General features: G+C 38.9%; 1 protein-coding gene across 5 annotated transcripts in view; it reads left to right on the top strand.

Moving 5' to 3' along the window:
- Positions 1–26,454, top strand: part of PLCB4 (phospholipase C beta 4) — a 255,778-nt gene that overhangs the window by 212,482 nt on the left and 16,842 nt on the right. For all 5 annotated transcript variants that reach the window (XM_067469124.1, XM_067469130.1, XM_067469126.1 and 2 more), the window contains 10 exons: positions 1,857–1,998; positions 2,561–2,645; positions 3,162–3,286; positions 6,540–6,591; positions 11,120–11,222; positions 13,250–13,414; positions 20,391–20,595; positions 21,863–21,951; positions 25,020–25,170; positions 25,552–25,601. In XM_067469124.1, the coding sequence (XP_067325225.1) occupies positions 1,857–1,998; positions 2,561–2,645; positions 3,162–3,286; positions 6,540–6,591; positions 11,120–11,222; positions 13,250–13,414; positions 20,391–20,595; positions 21,863–21,951; positions 25,020–25,170; positions 25,552–25,601 (1,167 nt within the window). The remainder of the gene's footprint in view (positions 1–1,856; positions 1,999–2,560; positions 2,646–3,161; positions 3,287–6,539; positions 6,592–11,119; positions 11,223–13,249; positions 13,415–20,390; positions 20,596–21,862; positions 21,952–25,019; positions 25,171–25,551; positions 25,602–26,454) is intronic.

Below are 26,454 nucleotides of genomic sequence, written 5' to 3'. Positions count from 1 at the left end.
GAGTCTGGACCTGAGCCACAAAAGCTGCATGATGCCCACAGACTATGCTTTTCCTTGCTTTGTACCATCTGTCCCCTGTCACAAATATTAAAAAGTAGACAATGATTCCCTCATAGATGAGAAAGTGTGACATATTATTGGCACCAGTATAGAAAGGGGCCATGACTTTTCTACATTAGAGTTCTTGAAAGAGCCTGTGATTTTTGAAGCCTGTTTTATTTTCGCCTAAAATGAGTCATCTTTGTTCTTTTGTCTGTCCAGAAGGGCAATGAAGAAGTATCCTGCTGGCACTTGAAGGACTAGGGATCTCATCACATGGAGGTCCTTAAGCTGGGGGAAAGCAAGGGCATCCATAGGGCAGCAGGGTGAATCTTTCAGGCAGTGTGGCAACCCTTCATTGCCCCTCTTATCATTAAATGCAAAAACCCATCTGTCCCCAGCTTGACCCTGTGCTGTCTCCAGCTTACTCTATGAGAACACAAGTAGTCACTTGTGTTCTCAGGGATGTGTCTAAGCATGCTGCAGAGACACAGTGTCCACAGAGTCAGGATGGAGCCCCTCCAGAAGCAGCCCCATGTCATGTACTGGTCTCCGGTGGGCTCCATCTTGGTTGCAGCATCCCAGGACAGGGCTTTTTGGCCATGTGACGAGGTCCTAGAAACAAAAAAACCCATCCTATTTTGCTGTAACATAGAGCAGTACAGCTCTGTCTCCTTCTTCTCTCCCTTTCCTCTCCCATTCGTCAAACATGTTAGGTTTGAAGAGCCAACTATGGTTCTTTAGGCCTTTGCTGGCATGAGAGTGAGAGAAATATTTTATCTCCAAAGGACAAGGTGATAATTTTGGCAGCTGCTTTGCATTCATCTTTGTAGATGGCCATTAGTAGGTGTGGCAAATCTACAGGAGGCATTACAGAGGAGTAGATGGTATTCCAAGTCAGGGTTCTGCATTTAATAAGATAATGTGTCAGGCAGACATTTTATTTCTATAACAAGTGGGGCAGTAATTCCCAAGAAATATATGTCTGATCAGCCTGCATTGTAAGAGGGAACATTAAAAACACGTTAAGGTTTGTGCCATTGTTTGAGCATTGAACCAGGACTCTAGAGACCATTATTCAAATCCCCACTTGGCAATGGGCAGTCTTTAGCTAGTCACAGTTGCTCAACCTCAGAGAAAGGCAAAAGCAATCCCCCTCTGAACAAATCTTGAGAAGAAAACCCCATGATGTCACCTTAAGTCAGAAACAACATAAAGGCACACAACAACAAAAATAAGATTAGCATTAATGCAGTTAATATTGGGTGTCTACTATATTAAGATCATAAGACAGGAAATTAAAAATACACACCAAGACTAAGTACAGAGCACAGAACACACTGTTCTATATATAAGATCCTGTTTGTAGACCTAATCAAGTTGAATGTTGTTTACATCAAACTTTGGAATACTGTATTCCTCCAGTTAATCCCTTGATACCCTTGACTCTCTCTTGACTTGTTGACTGAACTTGTCTTTTGAAAGCTTATAAAATATAGAAAGTAAACTCTGTTGTGCTGGAACCTCCCCCTAGTAATTAAATTGCTTTTGAAATAACTGATCGTGATGCATACTACTCAGTAATCATGATAATAAAATTCTCTAAAACCACAGGTTTACTCAGACACCCAACATGACTTTCTTCAAAATATGTAAGCATTATGTGCATGTGCTGGTGATGGAATAGGCCTCTTCTGTGTCATTTCCCATGAATTCTCACTACTTTAAATTCTGACCAAATCCTCTTTGAGTTTCATTCCAATTTGGACAAAAAAGTGCTGTTTCTGATGTATTTCTTTGTCTGAATGTGCTTTCAGGGGGTAATAACTGCAGAGGATGAGCAGGCCTGGATGGCTTCTTACAAATATGTAGGTGCCACAACTAATATACATCCATACTTATCAGCGTTGATCAACTATGCCCAACCTGTTAAATTTCAAGGTTTCAATGTAGCAGAAGGTAACTAAAAAGTTTAATTAATATAAAATACATTTTCCAGCTTATTATTATTATTATTATTATTCATCTCAAGTATGGAATTTCCTTCATATTTTTCATAATGTTTCATTTCATCCTTTGTCCACATGGAGGCACCAAATTACAAATTGTATCCCTGTCACAGCAATGCTAAGAATTGTTTTTACATAGTATGGATATATACATATACCTTTAGTTAGTCCACTATTCTCTGCTCAGTGAAATTTGTTATTGCAAATATTTTAGATTCATTTTCAAACACATGTATTGCTGTTGCTATTTTATCTCTTGATATAGTGAATTCATGCTTCTGCTTCTCAGTAATTTGAAAAGGCATTGTATCAGAGAAGGAGCTAGACAAACAAGCATGAAATGAATATGGTTTTTGCTTCACTTAATTTGGATTTTTATAGTGTCTCTGGTTTATTAAGAGTATCTGAACTCCTTCTCTTCAGAAGTTTAACTACATTTATTGTGAGCTTTGATATGCTACTAATTTTGAACCCAATGTTTTACAACAGAATTTTTACTGTTTTCTTTCTAGAACGCAACATTCACTACAATATGTCTTCTTTTAATGAGTCGGTTGGTCTAGGTTATTTGAAAACACATGCAATTGAGTTTGTGAAGTATCCTTTTATGGCTTTTAGGAAAAAATTAAAAACATGGTTTTGGGACCAGGCCTTCGGGCAGTAGAAACAAATCTATGCAGCATTTCGGGAAGACAATGACTGGACCGGCGATTCGACGGACGAGACTTGTTTTATTTTTCTAATGATTGTTTTACTGTTTATGGATGTATTTTAATTTGATTTATGTCTAACTGTAATTGTATAATTGTAATTGTTTGTGCTGGCATTGACTTTTGCCATTACCTATGTGGAAATCGCTTTGAGTCCCCTTCGGGGTGAGAAAAGCGGTATACAAATGTTGTAAATAAATAAATAAATAAATAAATTTTATAGAGAGCATTATAAAGGGGTGTTACCACTGGGGGGGGGGAGGGCTTTGTTACCTAAATAAAGACCCTATGCTTCATGAGCTGGAACATTTGGGAGTAAAAAAACCCATAAAGATGTGAACAAATGATCATTATGTCTATGCATGTCACTTGGTTATTCCATTTTCTTTAACAAATAACACAGCTATAATAAACGTCAAATGAGTCGAATTTACCCAAAGGGAGGCAGAGTGGATTCCAGCAATTATATGCCTCAAATTTTCTGGAACGCTGGATGCCAGATGGTCTCGCTCAACTATCAGACTCCAGGTAGACAGATATGTCCATTGCATCTGAATTTCAAAAAAAAAAAAAAAAAGGCAGCTTAGACAGTAACTCTCTACCAGATGTCATTATTTTTGCTCTTGGCATTATTGGAGGATTTGGTTGCATGGCTAAATATGAGGATGTGTGTCAGATCAGGTCCGCACTAAGATTATAAGCAAGAAAGCCAAAAGCTAGAGAAGTTTCAGTGTGCCTTTTTACATTAGAAAGTTAATCAACATAGTAGTAGAAACAGGAGTAAGCATATCTAATGCATTCACAAAAACCTCCTCTTAAAATAAGCTGCCTCCTTGGGAAAAATAATACACATTTCTTGGAAATATTGAAAAGAAGGACAGTATGAAGAAGGGGAGCTGAAAAGCACACCGTTGTTTATGCTTTCCTTTCTTAGGCTAGGAAAGCTTCTTTCAGCAATCTTTCCCATCTTCTCCCCTCCCAATCCATAGCAGCTTGAGCAATCTGCAGGGGTGGTGACAAAAAAGCAGATACCAGGGCAAAGCAAACATATTTCTACAATTTTCAAAAATCTCTTTTTGAAATCTAGTTTTATAAAGTTACAAAGAATGAAAATTCAAAATAAGAAACGTAAGAGATGAAGACAACCAGCATAACAAGAAACAGAAAACAAAATGCAGTATTTGATATCACACAGATCATTTACAGTACTTAGCAGCCAAAATCCTGTATATGCCATATTTTATGGCATATAAGACTACTGGGCATATAAGACGACCCCCAACTTTTCCAGTTATAATATAGAGTTTGGGATATACTCGGCATATAAGACTACCCCTCTTCCAACACACACCAAATAAAAATTTAAAAAGCATCAGATTTGATTTCAACATGGTAATTTTCCTATTACTGTACCTCCTTCTCTGCCTCTCAGATCTCGCAAATGTGCACCTGCACCGCTTCACTGTAGTCTTCAGGAGTGAAATCTGAGAGGCAGAGGAGAAGATACGGTAATAGGATACAAGGGCAGGCCAGACAGGTAAAAGACTTGTGTTTTTCTGGGCCCAGAGCCACTCTGTCTCTTTTTTCCATACCCCGGGCACCCCGGATGCCTGCATCTTGCTCTGCCCTTCACTTACGCCTTCCCGGTGAGGCACCCCTTCACCTCACCATCAGGACCACATTAAGCCCACGAATCCTGATGAATGGGTTTTCTTCTACTGTACTTGTACAGTGTCGCCCTTAGTGCTTTCATACAGTCGCTGCATATCGCAGGGACGCGGCCACTGCCATTTTTGAGCTCCCCCCACCATATGCAGCAACCACAGATTCTCCTATCAAGATTGGAAGTTTCAGCACCTGCTCTATAAGACAACTCCTGGCATATAAGACTACTCCTGCGTATAAGACGACCCCCCACATATAAGACTACTCCAGCATATAAGATGACCCCTGACTTTTGAGAAGATTTTCTTGGGTTATACGCCAGAAAATATGATACTTGTGTATCAGTCGGCCTCATGAATAAGTTGAGGGCTGGTTTACAGAGTTTGATGTATGGGGGTGAATTTGGTGGCATGCTCTACTTCGTCTTCCTTTGAAGCATGGAGCCCGCAGGCTCCCATTTCATAATTCACAGCTACTTCCGGTGGAGCTCTATGTTTAAAAGGAAGGCTTTCCGTGTTGTGCCAGGAACAATGGAGAGAAGCTGAGCAGTTGATGCTTCCCCTCATGGGATGGGGACTTGGATGGATCGGTCAATGTAGGGCATAGGGCAGTGGGTTCCCCACACCACCTGACGGGCACTGTCAGAATCACCATGGTTCCGACAGCCTTTGTGATGAGGTCATAAGACAAAGGTCATTTTGTAGAGAGAGGAAATTGCCAATGCTGTCTGAGGAAGCCAGCTGCCTATGACTATTGCTACTATTTTCCCATCCAGGTTCTCATAAAATCCACACGTGGCATTGCAGAGATAGAATAGAAAATGGGGGTGCTTCTTTTAGGTTTTCCTGGGGTGGATTAAGCTGTTATGTTTTGCTACAGGACTCAGTAATGGTTCTTTTTAAGAAATTAGAATTATAGTACAGTACTGATCCATTGTCTAGGCTGATGTTTGGGTTGGTGTTTTGACTAAAATTTCTAGACTTATATATGAATATATACAGTAAATCATTCCTTAAGTTACCATGTGAGACACATTGACAGTGGCAACTATTATTATAGTTAGATTAATCAATAAGTTGGGAAATTCTTCACTTTTTCCATTACTCTACATTGTCTACATTGCCATCTTTTCTTTAAGAGCTAGTGATCAGAGTCTCTTTCCAATAATAGATTTTACTGAGCCTATCTACTGTATGCTATTTCTAATCTTTCCATTAGGCAGAAAAAGGCAATTTGCTCTTTAGGCAAAATAGCTTCATCGGATCCTAGAAATAGTGGTGAGAGACCTGTTGCTGGATCAATTCCAGTCTTTAGGGTCATAATCGTACATATTTCTTGGACACAGCTCATGTCAAAATCATTGAATGAAGGGAGAAGTTCACCGCACATCAATGTAAAGAACCTAGGTTTTCTGGATAGCTCTGCATTTTGAACTGTTCTTTAGCTGGAAATGTCTATATTATTAAAAGATTTGTCTTTAAAGCTAGATCCAATGAAATACAGGTTTGGGGTATTATACTCCAGAATAAAATTAGTCATCACGATGTTATCTTCAAATAAGTGCTATTACGCAAATCAGGAGTGACACTTATTTCCTTGGCAGTATTCTCTATGCTAGGCCTGTACAACTTGGCAGTGATAATGGGCCAATATTAAAATAAGCTGAAACTGTTCTGATCATTCCTCCTCCCCATGCCTGATCCAGGGCATGTATATGAGGTTACAACTGATGTGTTAATTGCATCCATCTGTCATTTGAAAAGAGAGGATGAGCAAAAATGATTTTGCCAACGGCCTTCTATACATTCAACTTTTTGATCTAAAGAGGTTCAACTAAAATCTAATAGGAACCAGTAGAATCACAGAAACATAAACTAGCCTGTTCACAAGATGCACATCATTTTGATATTTTGACAAGTGCCATAATATGAAAGAGTATAGAAATCAATTTTTCATTTGAAAAGCAATTTTAATCTGAGCAAGATTACACATTTGTAGATGGGAGAGTAACCATTTTCACACAAGGACAAATATTCCCCTTAGATTAGGAAGGTTGATCAGATGCAGCAAGTGTTACTCAGGAATGAAACATTAAACTATTTTTGTCTCCTGACAGATTTAGCAATGCAGTTGAATCAGGGAAAATTTGAATATAATGGGTCATGCGGGTGAGTAACTATTTAAACTGTCATTATGGAGAAGTCTGTCACTTTTAATTATCTGCTGCATATGAAGAGTAGTGTTTAAGGATTAGGTTCTCTTTTATGTTTTATGGAAGAAAGTTCAGAAAAACAAGGGCCTAAGTACATTTAAAACTTTATCATATCAGTCTGCAGTTTTGCCATAACCATATAAGTATGGGGAATGGAAACATACTAGTTTTAGAGCATTAAATATTGCACTTCTGTGCATTAGTACAGTGGTGCTGCTATGCCTCTCTATAGTCCCACTATCTGGCTTCTGCACAACTTCCATAACCCTGGCCTCATGTAAGCCACCCCGAGACCCTGTTGGGGAGATGGTGGCAGGGTATAAATAAAGATTATTATTATTATTATTATTATTATTATTATTATTATTTCTCCCATGCTCCACCTACCACATCTTTTGAAATTTTATTTTTACTGCAATTTTGCAATTATGACAATACCAAAAATAGTATAGAAGAAATGCAAAATTGGGGAAGGGAAGAAAAACAGCCTGACTGGGAATAGTGAGGGGGACGAAGGAGGAGATTCGCAACCATTGACACCACATGACCTCCATAAAGGACCTATTGCATAGAAGTCAGCAGTGGGAAGGCAGTGGTATGGAAAGTCATTAATAGGCTGGAAAGGAGTGCAATGGAATGGAATGCTACAATAATGGAGGGAAGGAAAAGTGGACACACACAATGTCACGTAATACCTACTGGCAACAGATGCCACTGTCCTGCTAAACTTCTGGTTTATCAACTTCATGTAATAAAGTTGGGAAAGCACCTAAGAAAGAGTATTACTGTGTTCTATAAATGCAGGAATTGACACCAGGATGCTATAGAAGCTTGAAGTATTCAGGTTAAGCTAAGAGTTGGCAAAGGGTCATCCATGGAGTTGCATGTACCCCCAAGGACATTTTGGAATGCCCCCTTTACCTCTATTAATTATTAAAAGTATGCTGGCTTTTAACATTGATATATTGATATATGTTGTTTTGGGGCTTTATAGTCCCAGGAGGGAAAATTAAAATGGAAAACTAGTAAATGAAATGGAAAATAAAGTAAAATCTCCACTACACTTAAATCCCACCCCCATACACACACACATCTAATTTTGGAATTGCCCTCCTGCCCTCTCACAAGTCTGAGTAGCATTTTGAGTATGTTAAAAATGGGGGGGGGGGCATTAGGGGAGATTTGTGGTTGGTTGGTTAGTGTAGCTCCCAAAACCCTGGTTTTGATTATGTTAAGAGTTAAGATCTCATTAACTCTGCAGCAAATTAAGATTAGAAACGTTAAACACTGGTGAGGGTTTTAAAATACTGATTAAACATGTTCATTTCTTTAGTAGATTCACTAGACCATTGGCAGCGCTAGGCCATTGACAACAAAAGCTCTAACTATGATAAGGAGCAGTTACAAAAAAAAGTAGTATTTCAGGGCAATAAGCTTCATGATTACAACAACCCTATTTCTTTATGTTTAAAGTGTGATTGGAGGAAATCTGGTTTTCATCAACAGCTGGAGGATGTAACATCTCTCCATCCCTTATATTTCATGGTCTATTGCCCCAGGCACTTTTCTTCCAATCTGCTCATTTACAGCATTGGAACTGAGCCAACAGGAAAGATTGGGTGATTAAGGTTTATGTCCACCTCCCACCACTCAGGCATAATTCTGGACAGAGTTCAAACTGCTGGCTATGATGTCTAGGCTATCTGATAGAACACATATCTGCTTATGAGATAGTCCAGACCCAGAGATCAGCAGGAGAAGGCCTTCTTTGAGTCCCACAAACTTCATTTTATGGAAACATGAGAAATGACTTCTCAGCAGCTGTCCCTTGACTCTGGAGCTCCCTTCCTGGAGATGCTATGGTGGCCCTTCCTTTCATGTCTTTCCATCAGGAGGCAGAAATGTTTTTAATCAGGCAGGCTTTTACAACTGAGAGCTTTTCAGAAAAGGATGTAAGAGGGTTCTGTGTTATTTTAAATTGTACAACTCCTTTGATCTGTTGTTTTAATATAGAGTGACGGTGACAGAAAACCCAAAGTGAGTTAGACTAAAACCAGGCTAAAATCTAAATGAAAGTTTATGGTGGGGCAATAAAAGAAGGAAAAGGTGATTTCTGGCTCATACCATTGATTCAGCACAAAACCATTCAGTTGAATTCAAAGAGCTATGTGCTCTAAGACTTCATCACATGGAGGTCCCTAACACAGGTGGCAGTGAGGGGATTTGCCAGGCAGCATAAGAAATTCTTGAGGCAGTGAGGAAAACCATCACCCCAAATCATCGCCTTCCCCATCTCACAGAGGAAAGTGTCGCTGCCTTGCTTCCCCCTGAGCTGTCCCCATTCTATGCAATGATAACACAGGAAGGCTCCCGTATTCTCAGGGCTCCATCCTAGGACACTTCCAGGACAGAGCCAAGACAGAGCTCCAGAAGTAGTCCTGCATCATATGATGGGCTCTGGTGGACTTTGTACTGGAAGCATCCTAGGATGGAGCTGGAGCCAATATGATGAGGTTCGAGGACTGGCTACAGTGAGCATTCAACTGCTTTGTTGCAACAGCTCTACCAGCTATCGGTCTGTTGTTGGGCACAATTTAAAGTGCTGGTTTTAACTATAAAGCCTTGTGTGACTCAAATCCTGGTTATTTGAAGGACTGTAGCTCCACTTATTCATCCATTAGAGCTCTCTGGTCATCTGGGGAGGTATTTCTCTCCGTTCAACCACTTTCTCAGGTACAGTGGCTCTAGGTCTTTGGTGCTCCCTCCCTAGAAAGGCCAGAAAGATCCCATCCTTGTCTCCTTCCCTCAGCAAGGTGAAACATTATATGACATGAGGCTTTTAGAAACTGGGTAGGACAGGGCTTTTAATGTAGTGTAGGGCTATTTTTAAAAAATAATATTTTGATGTCTAATATTTAAACTTTATAATTGTTTAATTGTTTTTAAATCTTATAATTATAATTTAATTAAGGCTTTGTATAGTTTTTAATTTGCATTGTTTTAAATATGCTGTTAGACACTTTTTGGGGAGGAAGGCATATAATAATGATAATAATAACTTAATTCCGTTTTAATTGTCACTTTTTGATGTTATTAATTTTAATGTGTAACCTGCCTTGAGTCCTTATCAAGGCAACATATAAAAGGTTAAAAATAACAACAATAAAAACATCAACAACTACAACTACAGATTTTATTCTCTACACACCATGTTGAGAGAATACAGACTACAGTAGGTGTACTGAAGTATAAATCTATGTATGATTTATCTAAGCCATTATATTTTAGAAGAACAGATTGCAGACAAGTTATTAATAGTTCGCTTCACTTTTGTTTATGCATGCATGCACATTCCTTCTCATTTAATTATCCATGTTCATTTTACCCATATAATAATTTATTTGCTACACACCTCTCCTCATAGCACAAAGCAGGGTAAAACATAGTTAAAATACATAATACAAAGAAACATAAAATACATGCATTAAAATATAGAACAAAGATTGAAACACCAATACTAATAACATTTAAATTTAATAGTGTAAAATTAACTGGATAGGTCTGCTGGAAAAGATTTTTAATTGTGGATGAGATTCCAGCAGTCCAACAGCTCATTTACCTGTCAGAGCTCTTCAGGCAGGTCATTCCACAGTCTTGGGGTGGTCGATGGAAAGATCCTCTGGGTGATATCTGCCAGTTGGGTTCAGGCTGGTTGGAGTAAGCAACCCACCTCACCCCAAGAGGACTTAAGTATACAAGGCAGGTTACATGGGAGAAGGCGATCCTCCAGGAAAATTCGACCTAAACCATGTATAGCCTTGTACTTTGCCTAGAAGCTAATTGACAGTCAATGCAGTTATTTTAGTAAATTTGTAATAGGCTAGATATATCCATAATCCCATCTGGTTGTCATGTTTGAAAATACTGGAGTTTCCAAACTTGGTACATAGATGCCCAATGTACAGCACATTGCATATGATGCTGAAATTACAGGGCATGTGTCCTAAATGTGGAGGTTGACCTAGTATTCTATAAGGAGATCTCACAAATGGAGTGTATGTCTGAGTTCAGATTATGGAAAGACATGTCTTAAAGGATGATATAAATAACTTGGACTAGTTGTCATGTTTTTTTTTCTCCATGATCCAGTGGGTTTGATTCAGTCATTTTGAATGTTTATCCTAAATTGTATGGCTTGAAAACTAATAACTGTGCAATAGATTTTCTTGATCATTATAATCAATATATAGCCCATTTTATGTATCATAGTCCACACAAGTTGCATCTCAGAGTGATAATAAAAGAAATTCAATCAAATTAGTATTTCTGAAAAGAATTAAAACAGAATAGTATTTCTTTCTTTCACTATTTTTATTTATTACCAGTATTTATCTCCTGTCGCCCCCAAGCTCCCCAAGGTGATGCCCACTTTGGAAACATTATGATCTTTCTTGTATCAAAATAATGTTGTCTTTTATTTTAAGGTTTCTTCTTAAACCAGATTTTATGAGACGACCTGATCGGACATTTGATCCTTTCTCTGAAACTCCTGTAGATGGTGTAATTGCAGCAACTTGTTCAGTACAGGTAGGAAGCATATGGACCACCATGTGTATCATGACCCAATGCAAAATAAGCTATTTTAATTACAAAAAATACAGTACATGACAAAAAATGATGGAGTTAATTTAATTGCAGATAGGAGAAATTTTAGCTTTGCTTCCTTTTTCATCTGAATTTTTAAAACTCACATTTTCTCCATCTCAACTGTGTGTGTGAGGGGAAGAGTGGTTACATGCCAAATTCTTGAAAAACAAACCATGCATTAGTTCAATTCGATCTCCTAAATTCAGGTATTCCCAGAATTAAAACTGCCATGTTGTGCCTGCCTGCCTGCCTTTTAAGTGTTCAAGGAGATAGACATTTCAGAAAAAGGAGGCAATAACCTCCATTTATTGCCAGGCTCTCTGAATGCATTGATCAACAGTAAATTTAAAGACATTCTCGCCCCTCCTTTCTTTCAAAGGGTTACATATCTGAGTCAGAGAACAAACCTCACATACAATACATATCAGCTACAGACCCTGATATGCACTTTAACAAGAATTTCAGGTAGAAAGAAAGAAAGATCTGAAACTTTGAACTGTTCTTACCATGCAAAGGTGGCTATATTAGACTACATGGTTTCATAGTTTAGTTCAATATGAAATAGCTTTATATGTTCATGTTTAGTGGGTTTTGCTGTGACCCCTTCTTTCTTGTTCTTTCAAAGTACATCACACAATTTCAAGTAAGAATCTTCAGGTTCCTACTTATCTTGGAGTGATCTCTATCAAGCTCAATGGGTTTGACTTATGAATAGGCATGCATAGAACTGCAGAATATTTGAGGATGGGCTCAGATTTTCCTGAGAGGAGGCACTAGTGGTGCATTTACACTGCAGAATTAATGCAGTCTGAGATGACTTTGACTGTCATGCTCAATACTATGGAAATATAGGAACTGTAGTTTTATAAGGTCGTTAGCCTTTAATACCAGAAATTTCTGGAACCTCTCAAAACTAAAAATCCCATTTTTGCTGCATTGAGTGGCAATTCAGTTGGCCTCAAACTGCCTTAATTCTATAGTATGTATATGCTCCCACAGAATATTTGAGGATGGGCTTAGATTTTCCAGAAAGGAGTCACATACGACCTTATCATATGGGTTAATTTATTTGCCCATTGTATGAAAGTTCTCCTCCCCTTTGCTATGGAGCCCATCCCACGATGCACATCTATGTCCGGCAGGGCTCCGTGTCAAAAAGGGAGAAGAACCGACGATGCCATGGCAACACGGGAGGCTTCCCATGTTGCATTTACAACAATGGGGGGAAACCGGGAAGTGGATGCTTCCTCCATGGGATGGGATCAAGGGTAAATCAGGTGATGCAGGCATGGGGCAACAGGTTCCCTACTTCCCCTTCCAGGTCCCCATAGTTTGCCACAGTGTGTGGTGAATGTGATAAGGTCCATCCAGGCCCGTAGCCAGGATTTTGTTTCAGGGGGGGCTGAGTTTGGTTCGGGGGGGCTGAGTCTGAGTGAAAGAGGGTCTACCCTAGCAAACCTTTTGTATCGTTACCCCAATACCCCCATGCATATGGGATATATTGAGCATGGTGACCAGATCATGATATGAATAAACATAACAGTTTAAATAATGTACCAGTAAGGACTTCTCGTGCACCACCATCAGAATGAGATAGCTTCAGCCGCCCCCCTCCCCCCCCCCCCCCCGGCTACATGCCTGGGTCCATAGAAAGCCTCCAAAGATAGTGGAGACTTCATACTGTAGACAATCATTTTCTACATAAAATGTGCAAGAAAAATGTGACAGAGGAAAAGGCAGAGTTAAATGAAACCCCATTCACATCCCTAGGAGTAGAGGTATTTTCTTTTCAGAATGCATGAAAATTTCCCTTGTTGAATATAGAAAAGGGGAAGCACAAGATGCTCACATTAAGCTATTTTCCTGCCCCATTTTCCACTTTGCCCCATAAAATGGTATGTGTTTGCTGTCCACTCAGTGTGCTGTACTTTTCATCTATGGTTCTTTTTTTATACTTTTGTTTAAAGGTAATATCGGGACAGTTCTTATCAGACAAAAAAATTGGTACTTACGTAGAAGTGGATATGTATGGCCTTCCCACCGACACTATACGTAAAGAATTCCGAACGCGGATGGTGATGAACAATGGTTTGAATCCTGTTTACAATGAAGAATCATTTGTATTCCGAAAGGTATGATGCATTTCAAAAGTGTGCTTATGCTTTGCAGCCTTAGCATGGATAATACTTTTCTTCAGTATGACCACTTACCTGAACATAGGTTATTTAGGGTCCTACTAATGTGGTCAAATCTTTCGTAGGGCTCACGCCGTGGTACGCTTTTTGTCATGAGTTAAGGCTGATTTAACCTTAGGGTGTTTTTTTTAAAAAGAAGAGAGGAACTCCTGTAGTTGTCACATGATTTTTATTTTGTTCTGTTTGGCTTTTTCCTCTTCTTGCTTCCTCCTCCTCCCCCTTGGAGGAACCCACCTCGTTCGTGGCTATGCCTGTGTTCCAGGTATGCAGTCTGCTCAGAATGAGCTCCAGCTGGTGATCCTCTACCTACATTGGAGATTACAACTCCTTCCCTGCCCTGGCAGTGGCTGCTATCTTGCACTGTTCCTTCAGCCAAGAGGGCAGGTGAGATGCTGCATCCAAAGCTAAGGTCAATGTCATTACATGGATTAAGTCAGGAGGGCGCTGCCTCCACTTCTGAGGCTGGCACCCTCGTCCTGTGTGCGTCATGTACTTTTTTTACCTCTCTTTCTCTCTCTCTTTCACCCAAAAAGTAGTAGACACCTTTCAGTAAATATATTTTGAAAGATTGCTTCCCAGAGTGAGCTTACATGTGACACTTTTACGAAATGTTCTCTTGTTAGTTATTGAAAACTGCAGTATTTCTGTGCAGAAAAAATGAGATGGTACAACACTATAGCAATAAAGTGCTTTTTACAAATTAATCCTAGATCAAGTATGCAACAAAATTTGGTTGTATCATCCTGTGGCAGTAGAGGCACACTTCAGGCTAAATATGGCTGGTGGTTGAGGTGTTACTGTTTTTGAACCTCAAAAGGAGAAAAATATCCATTTTCAGCTCTGGATTTGGAAAAGAAATTGTCTTTTCCTATGCAATTAGCCCGTGCCAGGGGAGTTTAGAAAGAATGCCACATTGTTGGTTGTTATGGATCTTGTTCAACTTTATCAGACATAGTTGGTAGATGGAAGTATTGTGTTGGCAGCAGTTTTGTTGCTGATTAGATGGCTGAATCCAAATGGTAGTGTTAGGAATTATAATTCTCCTCCATGGCTCAATACTCTTTAATATTCTATCTTTTAAAAAAACTCAATGCAATCACTGGGAAGTGATTATGTGATTATATTGGGCTATTATGTCACCAGTGCAAATAATACACAGCTCTGCCTCTCCTTTTCATCTAATACACATGAGGCTGTTGAAGCTCTGAACTACTGCTTGGGCAGGTTAATTGACTGAATGAGGTCCAATTAAACAAGACTCATTCTTGACAAAATTGAGATAGTTGTGGACAATTCAACTGTCCAATTAAGTGGTGTTCAGTAGTCTTGTGCATTGTACAGAATCACTATCAGTTTCGGTTTGTTTCATTCGTAAGGCCTCGTTTTCATTTTCGAGCACCTCTCCCAAAAACAAGCACTTTTCCAAATGAGCTTTTCCATCCAAGGTCTGGAAAAAATGAATATTTTTGGCCCATTGATGGCAAAGCATCGGGGCCTACAGTAAAGTTCACCAAGCACCTGGCACACACAGATCTGGGCCCTGCCAGGGCCTACAGCCAAGCATCGAGCACCTAGCATGCTCAGCTGTAGGCCCAGTGGCAGGCCCTGGCAGGCCCTACAGCTGAACATGCCTTGCACAAAAAATCGGCCAACCAAACAGTTACCATTCCTACTTACCTTTCATTTCACCACTTTTTCCGAACAGGAGGGGGTGTGTACCATTTTATGCCATCCGAATGAACGGTTTGAAATAAAAAAACATGAAAAAAACAAACAAATGAGACCAATACTGGGCCTATGACAATTGTTCGGTCTCTCTTTCAGAAATAGCAACATTTTCCCTGAAGGATTGGGTTAATAATTTAGCAGTACTCTTATGTTTCTCGTTGTCACTAGACCCATGGCCAACTGTTAAAAGTGCTTTTTATCAGTTCAACAGAGTGGCTGTTATCAGCCTAGGTTGGTACCCAACTGCAGCCCTACCAGGACAGATATACCTATCATACAAGATGTGCAAGAACCCATGGCTATTTAAGCATGAATAATGAAGGGCTGTTTGTTTTTTTTAAATGCCCCAGAAACATCAATGCTTAGCAAAAAAAAAAATGGTTTGTCTGCTACCTAGAACTGATCAGTACAACCACATTATGCCAATAGTTTGCTATCCTCACTGGTTTCCGGTGCTGGTTTTACCCTTCAAAGTCTAAAAGTGTTTGATGTCAGTTAACAGAAATATACCATCTTCCTGTATTCATGTAGGTAGATCTTGAGGTCCATTAGAAGACCACATATGGTGCTTATACCAAATGAAAAAAGGCAGGTGACTACAAAAGAGGGCATTTTAACTGATGGCGTTCTCCTTTGCAATTCCGTTAGCAGAGATTCAGTCTGAAGACCTATTTTGCACCAGATGAACTCAAGGATTTTGAGAGTTTTCAGTGCTTTTGGAACTTCTCATTCTTTTTCCTTCTTTCTGGTTTCAATTTGGTTTTCTATTTTGCCGTTTAAAATTGTGCAAGTCTCTCTTATAAGAGGTAAAGCTTCAGGAATCTACCATCTCATTCTTGCCATATTCTGAATAAACTTTGATGGGAGAGATGTACAGATGAAAATTGTATCATACTTGGTACATGCATACAATAGTTCACAACAGAAATACTGCAGGGGGAGCTACATATGTAAATTCACTCTTGGTTGTAATCTGTGGTGTCTATAATTTTGAAAAATTCCATTCTATTTTTATTTTTTAGTCAACTGGAGTTTCATCCAAAGTATGTGCGTTAATGGTGCCGTCTTTGACAGTGTCTCTTATCTTTCACTTGTTCTGTTGTCCAGAATACAGAATGATTACCTGCTCCTTGGCTCTTTTTGCCTAATAGCCCTACCTTTTTTAAATTTTGCCCATAGGGTAATGCCAAAGTTTGGGCAATGTCCTAGTTTGGCAAACATTTCACATGACAGATATTTGATCTTTGATAATTTTGGAAGATAGTATAAAATACCAATCAGACAAGAGTCCTATAGCTTGTAAACTATACAGACTTGTGAAGAAGTAAGTTTTGGCTTCATGAAACCTCTCATTAGGGTGCAAACATCATGCAAACTCTTAGCAGGTAATGTGTGAGTTGTGTTTTATTGTCCTCCTGTTCTTTTTGAGAACTACTGTTGTAATGCATATTATATGTTGTCATTCCACTGTGAGGTATTGGTAAGTCACAATACTATATTTTCAATGTGTACATTCAGTCAGTCTCATTGTACTTAATGATGCATGCTGGTCTCTATACTTTTGAATGAGTCATTAGTTTTATAACTAAGAAAATAAATGGAAATGAAGTTGGATAAACTAACAGCTCGATCTCATGAAAGCCAGTGAAGATTGCAATGGTTCAAGCAGTGGTCTAGACTGTCATCAACACAATTGCATATAACACTCAGTGGGTGGCCTACAATGAGAGCCATCTCACTCTGTTTTAATAACTAAACAAACCCAACATCCGTAAGGTCTATGACTTGGGTATTTTCAATCAGAAATCTTCATTATCTTATTTTTCCATTACCAGCTATCATACATGACTGTTTTCAGACATAAGATAGATTTTAAAACAAACAAAGCAAACCCATTTTAAAATTTTATTTACCTTATTTATATCCTGCTTTTCTCTACCCTGAGGGGGACTCAAGGCAGCTTATAATCACACCTCCACAGTGCCTTAAAACATACATTTTTAGTTTTTGAAAAGACCATTGCCCAGCTGCTTTCTTCCTGAACCTTTAAAAAATGTTGTTGCTAAATAAGTGTATGAGTATGGTTGTACTGACTAACAATAGTATTCGTGATCTTCATTTTCTGATCCTTTATATTTTATTGATGGGGTGTAATTTGATATATCTGGAGAGATATATTTTTAGTCTTTATAATTGGTCATACAACTAGTTGCATAGAAAGGAGGTATAGTTTTGTTCTACCTCTACTGCTGTTCAAAAGACTGAAGGATCTATTACCATTTAATGCATTTGTCTCTTCAAGACTGCCATTCATGTAGCCTTGATAATTGAAAGATACTAGCTTGCAGTTGCACACAAATGTGCATGAAGTCACATTCATCGTAGAAGCATAGAAGTTTAAAATACAGTTTCATTTACAAGCCAGCCTGTAAATCTCCTGCATGATCTGGAGAAATAATGGATCAGTGCCCTTCCCACAGATTCTACTCATTTGGGATAGACAATAGGAATTTGAATTCCCCTTTTAATAACAAATCTCCTTTTCCTCAATAATGAAGACTAGGTTTATCATAGCCAAACAGACAGGTAACCATCTTTCTCAAAGTTTCTTCCTAACCGCATGGCTTCTTATCTCCTAGTTTATAGAGCCTTGCAGCTTGTCTTCGCAATCAACAATTATCAGAAATCAAGTGGATAAGTATAATGCTAGTTAGAGCTGCTAAGTCAAAATTGAGACCCATTCATCTTGTTCTCAAGAATTGTTTGTCCTGTAATATCTGATTTAATGGTAAGGACAGACAATGTCTTGGGGGAAAACACATTGATCATTAAGACAAAGCAATATGTGAAACCCTGTAAAATGAAGGTATGCAAATCTTCCAATGAAAGAAATCATATTTATATACAGTATTTGAATGCAGTCTAGCTTTGATGCCAATACAGACTGGACTGATCATCAACACGTGATTTTTGTACTTAGAAATATTTTCATCAATTGTAGTTAAAATAGATTACTTTTCCTCTTTCGGCTCCTTTTTGCATCTTGGTTGAGCTATAAAATTATCACATTCTTAGTGTCAAAGGATCCAAAGGTTCCCATAGCCCAATGGCCCATACTATACATATATACATTCTGTTCCAATTTCCTAGAGAGTGAAAATGCTTGGGAAGGAAAGAATAGAGCAGTTCTTCTGTCACCACACGAATACACATGGTTCTTTGGAATAGCCTGTCATCAGAGAGCAATTGCATCTTCCTTCGATTAGTTATGCTAAATCTCTAGGAACTCTTGCAAGTCCTTTGAGAACATTCAGTCAAACTTAGTGAAGATTACTTAAATCAATGTTTCCAAGACTGTTTCTGTAGTGTTAAAAACAAAGTTTTCATTAGGTAACAAAATTATTTACATCTTTCATCAGGGCAAGAGACCTGATAGTATACTCTGTGGTCTTCTCTGTCTTCTACATATCTTAAGACATTATCATATCTTCATTCTTTCCAAAATGTATACAGCAAAGAGAAAAAGTGTGACACAATGACATCTGAAGGGCCTACTTTTTTTGCATTGATGACAAGTTCCATATAAAAAAAAAGGAAGTGCTCTTTATTTTTTATTAGTGGAAGAAAAGATTATCCAGATCCAATATGCCAATATATTGCCTTATTGCAAGATTTGAAAGAGAGGGCAGCCGTCCCAATCTATAAAACATTGTAACACACCCTACCAATGAAATAGCAACCTTGGGCAGCTTTTCAACACAATATCTTTATGAGTAAGATTTGTGCAACAGTTTATTGCCTATTCACACATTTGTGGTCAACGCAAATTTGATTCGTATGCCTTTGCAGATGTAGTTTGTGAAGGAAGATACTGCAAAGATATTGTAGAGTGGTGGAACTCTTACACCCAGGGTGGTATTGCTCTCACATACACTTCAATGTTAAATATTCTTCTCTTCCAACTGAAACAGATCAATATAGACTTTCCATACATTTTCATTTACAGTGATGGTGGGAGAACAGTATATGCTGCTGAAGGTCTTTGGATAATCGGTTTTGTGGGGCTGTCGTCTAAAATAGGAACTTGGGAGATCTCCCTATTCACATCTTCTAGATCCTTGTTCTCTTGAGTGCCGAAAATGATGATATTGTATTTAACTTTTTAGTGAATGTTTTATTAAGATACCAGGATTGCTTTTGTTAGCTATCTTTGTTTGTAGAGAAGGAAGAATAGATCTTCTACTTCACTTTCCTCTTTTTCAAGGGTAGGGAGGGGGAGTACTAACCATTGCTGCAGTGGCGAGATTAGTTTTCCAACTACCATCAAGAATCAAACTTCTTGAAAAGTGGCATCATTCATTTAGTCAGTATATGATAATCAGAAAAATACCCTTTCTGATATACAGTTCCAACAGAATTGTTTTATCTAGTATATTTATACAATAAATGAGAAGGAGAGAAAGGTGTTCATTCACCACAGGTTATGTTGCCACCATTGTGTGCATTCCAACTGTACTGCATAGACAGAGAATGTAGATATTACTGGGAATAGAGTGGATATGACCTCTGAGAAAGCAAAATTATGCCAAAAGAGATCATGTATAAAATGTGAATGTGGACAGCAATTGTCCAGCTAAAATAAATTCCAATTTGGAAAATTACTGTCAATTTCCGAAAAGTAAACATTTCATGTTTGCTGACTTCTTTTGACATATTAGCTCCCCCCCCCCCCCCACACACATTTTTTTTAGTTTCAGTTTTTAGTATTAGAATTCCATGTCTGAATCCAACATAACACTGGAAAAGTTTGGAGAGTCTGGAGAGTTTCAAGGATGCATATGGACAGGGACTGAGATTGGGCATTTCCATTGGATTCTGCTACCCTACCAGCAGAAATGTATTCCTGAATCCTAGACCAATTAACTGTAACTTAGCAGTTTTTCTGATGGGCTAATTTCTTTGTGATCATTTACTATCTGGTGTAGGTTTAGATAAAACTAATATAATGTGTGTTAAATATACTCCTGAAATGGATTTTAATATTGTTGTAGAGATATAACCAGATAGTATTTCTCAAGCATGACACTGTTAAAAACCAGCCAAGGATATGGTTCCTGGATTCCTTCCCCTACTGAATCTATTGTATTATGAATATCAATTGTCATTTTGTTCTTGGATTTCTTAGGTTATTCTACCAGATCTTGCAGTCTTGAGAATAGCCGTTTATGATGACAACAACAAACTGATTGGCCAAAGGATATTGCCTCTAGATGGTCTTCAAGCAGGTTATAGACACATTTCTCTTCGAAATGAAGGCAACAAACCATTATCTCTGCCAACAATCTTCTGCAACATCGTACTCAAAACATATGTACCGGATGGGTTTGGAGGTAAACATTTGAATGGTTCTTTTTAACTCTAAGGAGTTATTATGGGGGGGGGGGGGGGGGGGGAATTAAGATTGCAGTTGAAACATTTTCCATATTCCTGAAGATGAAAGATAACATTTCTTATGCATAAAGAAATGCATTTATGTATTTTACTTTTAGACTGACCAGTAATCAGAGTGTAATGGGAAGTTTAAAAATTAAGAGTTAAGAGTTGTGATAGTTTCAAAAGCAACCAAGGAAATTTCAAGGTCCGATTGCAACTAGCATAAAACGGTACTCACGAGTAACTTAAGATTTTGCTTCAGTATTAGAATTTTGGAATTCTTATGACCAAACATGCTATTCGTGCTATTAAATCTCATGGATTTTAGCAACATTTATATACAATTCACTTAGGATTCAAGAATATATGTGTTACTGTTTGTGAGACCCAGTTTTCACATTAAAAATTCCACCTCCCATCTTAAATAAATGCCAGAAAACTATTGCTAAAGCATTTTCAACTATCAATGACCCTAAATATTCCATTGCTCACTCTTTCTCAAGCACTGAGATGTAGACACATCTTTTGCCAAAAAGGCAAGCTTATAGCATTGACTTAACTGGTGAATGGGTGAAACAATACCATCCACTTCTACTACTTTGCCACTGAGAGGATCTGAAAGTATTGTTGCAAGCTAAGCAAAAGAATAGGCCCAGAACAGAGCTTTCAAATGTGAGTTATAGTTTCAAGACTTGTACATACACATACATCTCTAAAGTAGAGGACGAGAGGAGGACTTGACCAGTAGTCTAGAGGCAGGGATTGTTCTAAGTTCTCCAGAAGCCAAGAAACTTCTGGAGAATTCTGGGTATTGAAACAGTAAGTAACCATTAAATATGGATAAGAAAGTAATTTGCATTTTTCCCCTACTGCCTTCCTCTCTGGAACTGTCACATCCCAGTGGTTCCCAACCTTTGGACCTTCACGTGTTTTGGACTTCAGCTCCCAGAAATCCCAGCCTGTTAGGAATTGTGGGAGCTGAAGTCCAAAACACCTGGAGGCCCAAAGATTGGGAACCACTGTGAAGCCCTTGATGGCATGGGATATCACATATTTCTGCATCTCTTGTGAAGTCCACAGTGGCTTTCCAAGATTATTAACCCATGGTAGGTAATATCATACAAAAATAAGTGCAAACTCCCTGTAGAAATGTCTATGATAAAATTGTGGAAGAACCTGAAGTTAGAAGTAATTATTTTGACTATGTATTTTAATTTCCCTTAGATATTGTGGATGCTTTGTCAGATCCCAAGAAATTTTTATCTGTCATGGAGAAAAGGGCAGACCAGATGAGAGCTATGGGGATTGAAACAGTAAGTAGTAATTAAATGTGGATAAGGAAATAATTTGCATTTTTACCTAAACCCTCTTCTAGTAGACTTGAAAGACAGGAAGAGCTGACAAGATTAGCCATATTTTTTTCTTTATTAACTCTGGATAGGCTCAGCCTTAGCTAGTTTTGACCTATATATTTATATCATTAACTGGGCTGGGGTAATATGTCATCAAATCTATTTTCTATCTGTGATGCAACAGTATAAATAAATGTATGTGTTAAGTAATTCATGGTAATCTGTAGGTTCTTGGGCTTTTCTTTCTTTCTTTTGAGACATACTCAGAGAATTGCAGTATGCAGTGCTTCTGTATTATCTAGCTGACTGCACTCTTCCAAAATACCCATTCTAGTCTATTCTCCCCTGCACACACACAAACACATCCACATTGACACCATGCAGGATTCTGAGGAGGCCAAATAGTTCCCCTACAAAATTCCACCCAGTATGCCCCAGTGTTTGGTTATAAGATCTAGGAGACAGAAACTGTTTTATCTGACGTCATGGAATTGGGAATCTGACCTACTTTTCAGCTCTCCTTCTGTTGCCAGTGTTGTAAAATGGCCTACAATCAGCTCAGAAGATGTCGTGACAGCATTGCAGAGGGGATGTTCACATCTGGAACCTTCTTTGCACCAGTCACAGTCTCCTAATACTGTAAAAATATTCAGTATGTATTCCTTAAACCACTTAAAATTTGAGGCAGTATAAACTGGGGAGGATGAGAATCAGCCTCATGGCTTCCACAAGGTCTCCGAATACAGGAAAAGGCCACTTAACATTGTTTTGCATTAGGCAAAGTTGGGGGGGATGGTATTCTAGAACAGGCATGTGCAAACTTAAGCCCTCCAGGTATTTTCGACTTAACTCCCAGAAAACCCAGCCAGCTTACCGACTGTTAGGAATTGTGGGAGTTGAAGTCCAAATCACCTAAAGGGCCAAAGTTTTCCCATGCCAGTTCTAGAGATTTGGAGTAATGTAAAAGAATTCTGAATTGGAACTGGCCTCACTGTTCACACAACCATTCCACTTTTCCTGGACTCTGTGCTGTGGAATAGGATGATGACGCCAAATTTAGTGGTTTTCTGGCCATTCCACAATGACCATGGAGCTCCCAGGTGCCATTGCTGACCATTACAAGGGTGCCAGCATGATTCAGAGAGGGGAAGGGTATCACACCCACCCCCTCTCAATCGTACTGGCATCTTTGCAAATGTCAAACATAGTGCCTAGGAATGGTCAAGAGCTATTTGGAGCTCTGGGACCGCAGCTACAATAGCAATAGAGTAGTAGTTCAGTGGGACCAAGCTGGGTTTGGCTCCATTGGATGGTCAGGATTTCATTCCGTTACAGCAGCAGGGTGGAGACAGACAGTGCAATCCATTCCCAGGCTAGTACTCTCTGTACCCTCCCTGGGGTTTCCTGTTCGTGTAAATACATCCCATTGGACATAATGAACTCCCATTGGGGTGTCTTCCCCCCCCCCCCACTCCCTCACTCTTATAAATAATGGAAATTCCCTTAGCTGTTGGCTGTTCCCTTGGCTGTTAATGCCAATTCGATATGAATAACACCTTTCTAACTATGTATGAGCTGGAAAAAAGGAAAATGATATCATTGTTTATATGTTATAGTACAACGGAATTGCCAGTGGTGATCTCCAGTACACACACATAATTTTTCTACCCCATTCTTGGATGTTGGAACAAAAATATCTCAACTATTGCAGTTTTTGAGATAACATCTCTTTGGATATGGCAGTAGGACTCTAAAAAGCTTTAGCACTTTCATATCAGCAGTAGTTTTGTCTCATCAGCTTATATATAAAACTATATGTTGTAAATATGACCAGGTATTTTGCCCCGAGTCTCCTAAAAATAATCATTAGGTTATTCACTGAAGGATAATGCTACTTTAGATAATATTGTTTTGACTGCCCTTTTGCAATATCAATTAGGCATGCAAATATTTGAATAGTCAGTTCTTGCATGTGAGGGAGGGTGATTTATAGTCCCACTGCAGAAGAAAACAAATGTTTCTTCATTTTTGTCTAGCATTCACATATCCCAAAGTGCTTTAGAAGATTATTCTGTGAAGAAATATCTGTGTGACTTTTCTGTTAAATGTGTGTGTGCATGCAAAAAAACATGTTTTTCATATAGAATTATTATGTTCCTAGAAAAGAAATTTCATCAAAATTGGTGGGATTTTTAAATGTCAGGAAATCTATTGGTGGCCCAGGGCAGGCATGTAGCCGGGGGGGGGGGCTTGAGGGGCTTCAGCCCCCCCCCCCCCCCCCAAAAAAAAATCTCATGGTGGTTCACGAAAAGGCCTTACTGGTGCATTATTTAAACTGTTATGTTTATTCATATCATGATCTGATCACCATGCTCAATATATCCCATATGCATGGGGGTATTGGGGTAACAATACAAAAGGTTTGCTAGGCTAGACCCTCTTTCACTCAGACTCAGCCCCCCCCAACCCCCCCTGAAAAAAATCCCCCCCCCCCAAACGAAATCCTGGCTACGGGCCTGGCCCAGGGTACAAAGAATGGCCATTTCATCCCATGTGTCATATTTGATAACATTAAATGAATACCTGTTAATGTGTTGCATGGTTTGCTGAATATGTTCTTTTTTAACCTTCCTCATTTTTTTTTATTTTAGGAATTGTAACTGTTGTGGTTGTGTATGTGTATGTCCTTAAAAAGTGTTTGGTGAATATGGATGTAAATCTTCACACTGTTATTTCTCCCCATTGGGCAAGATTACTACAGTTATTGCAGTGTCTCTTGCACATGAAGTTTTTGCAAAGGATAAAAGTATGAAAAATCTCATAGCAATTGATTACTTTTCAATAGTGAAAAGAAAAATCATGGCTATTCTTTACATTACTGGATCCTGTTGGTGTCCTGGATCTGGCCCTTGGAATCCAGACATTGTCTTCTTGTTGCTGGATCCAGTCTCCTTTGACTACTTGGAATCTATTTCCCATAGTTCCAGATTTATCAAGTGACCTTCTAAAATTCCTTTGTTGTTTTCCAGAGTGATATAGCTGATGTTCCAAATGACACATCAAAGAATGAGAAGAAAGGCAAAGCTAATAATCCCAAAACAAATGTTACTCCTCAGACTAGCTCTGAACTTAGAACAAATGCCACAACAAGCGTGGGACCAGGAGTAGAACCTAAGAAAGGTAAATACGCCTTTATTTATTTTTGTTTCTGTGTTTTCTTGTGTCTCTTTGCCTTCACAGAAATACTTTGGATAGAATCCAGTTTCTAATCCCAACTAGGGTAGACCTATTAAGTGTTGATTTACCTTGCAGCAATTGATTTAGTGTGCCTTGTGGTTGGCAGTAACATTTGGATTTAGGGCTATGACTAATGTTAATTGTGAATCATGAGTATACATTACTTTGCACCCTCCTTCATAGTATGTATTATAACTATTGAGCGGGGCTGGGTGTGTCACTAAAAATCCATTGAAATTACCATTAGTGTGGAGATCAAAACAGTGTTTAAGATCACAACAGTGTCTAAGTGTTTGGTTTTCTTCTATTTCTCTCCCTTTTTAGGTATAGATCTTATTCCTCAGATAAAGATAGAAGATTTGAAGCAAATGAAGGTAATTCTGTGTAAGAGTCATATCCTGTTAAAACCTGGAAGGAGAATTCATTGGATTGTCCACTGGAGAAAATAATTGAATTAAAATAATATCATGGAAGGTGCACATAAATCCACCTGCATGAAAAGGCCCAGAGGAACCTGAAACCTCAGGGGTCAGGCAAAGAGGCAAGAAGTGTGTGCGTAAAGGCTGTTCCTAGTAATGGTTGCAACCTCAGGGCTCCATGGTGCCCAGTTGTTCGTGTCACTTCACCACAGATCCTGCCCCCTGGGCAGCCCTCAAGATCTCTTGCCTACCTGCCCTAGGCTCAGTCCCATGAGGTTCCCAACTGGTCTCATTCAAAACTTCTTCCCCAGGTTTCAAGGCCTTGTGATTGAGACCATTTGGGAATAATGTGAGACTGGCCAGTTCACCGGCCTCCTCATGATGGAGGGGCATGGCTTCCCAAATGGCCTCATTAATTCTGCCTCCCCCCACCCCCCAATGTGCTATGCCTGTGCTGTTGCAAGCATTACATTCTAGAGCAAATCTATTTTGAGATGCACATTACATTCAGTGCCGCATTACACAGGAGCAAATACAGTACAGAGACTTGAATAAATTATTAGCATATATGCATACGGCTTTCATGAACAGAATCACTGCATTGCTGTAAGTTTTTCGGGCTGAATGGACATGTTCCAGAAGCATTCTCTCCTATATATTAGCATATATTCCTGATCTTGGCTGGATGTTATTGTGACCACTGCCACCTACTTTCGGTCTTCTCTAACTCTCAGAAGACCTACCTCACAAAGTCTCCATGGCCATGCTCTGTGGTGTTTTCCTTCCTCCCTTCCTCCCCTCATACACA

Source organism: Anolis sagrei, chromosome 1 (genome assembly GCF_037176765.1).
Source record: "Anolis sagrei isolate rAnoSag1 chromosome 1, rAnoSag1.mat, whole genome shotgun sequence".
Lineage (NCBI taxonomy): Eukaryota > Metazoa > Chordata > Lepidosauria > Squamata > Dactyloidae > Anolis > Anolis sagrei.
This window is presented reverse-complemented; position numbering and strand designations above follow the sequence as displayed.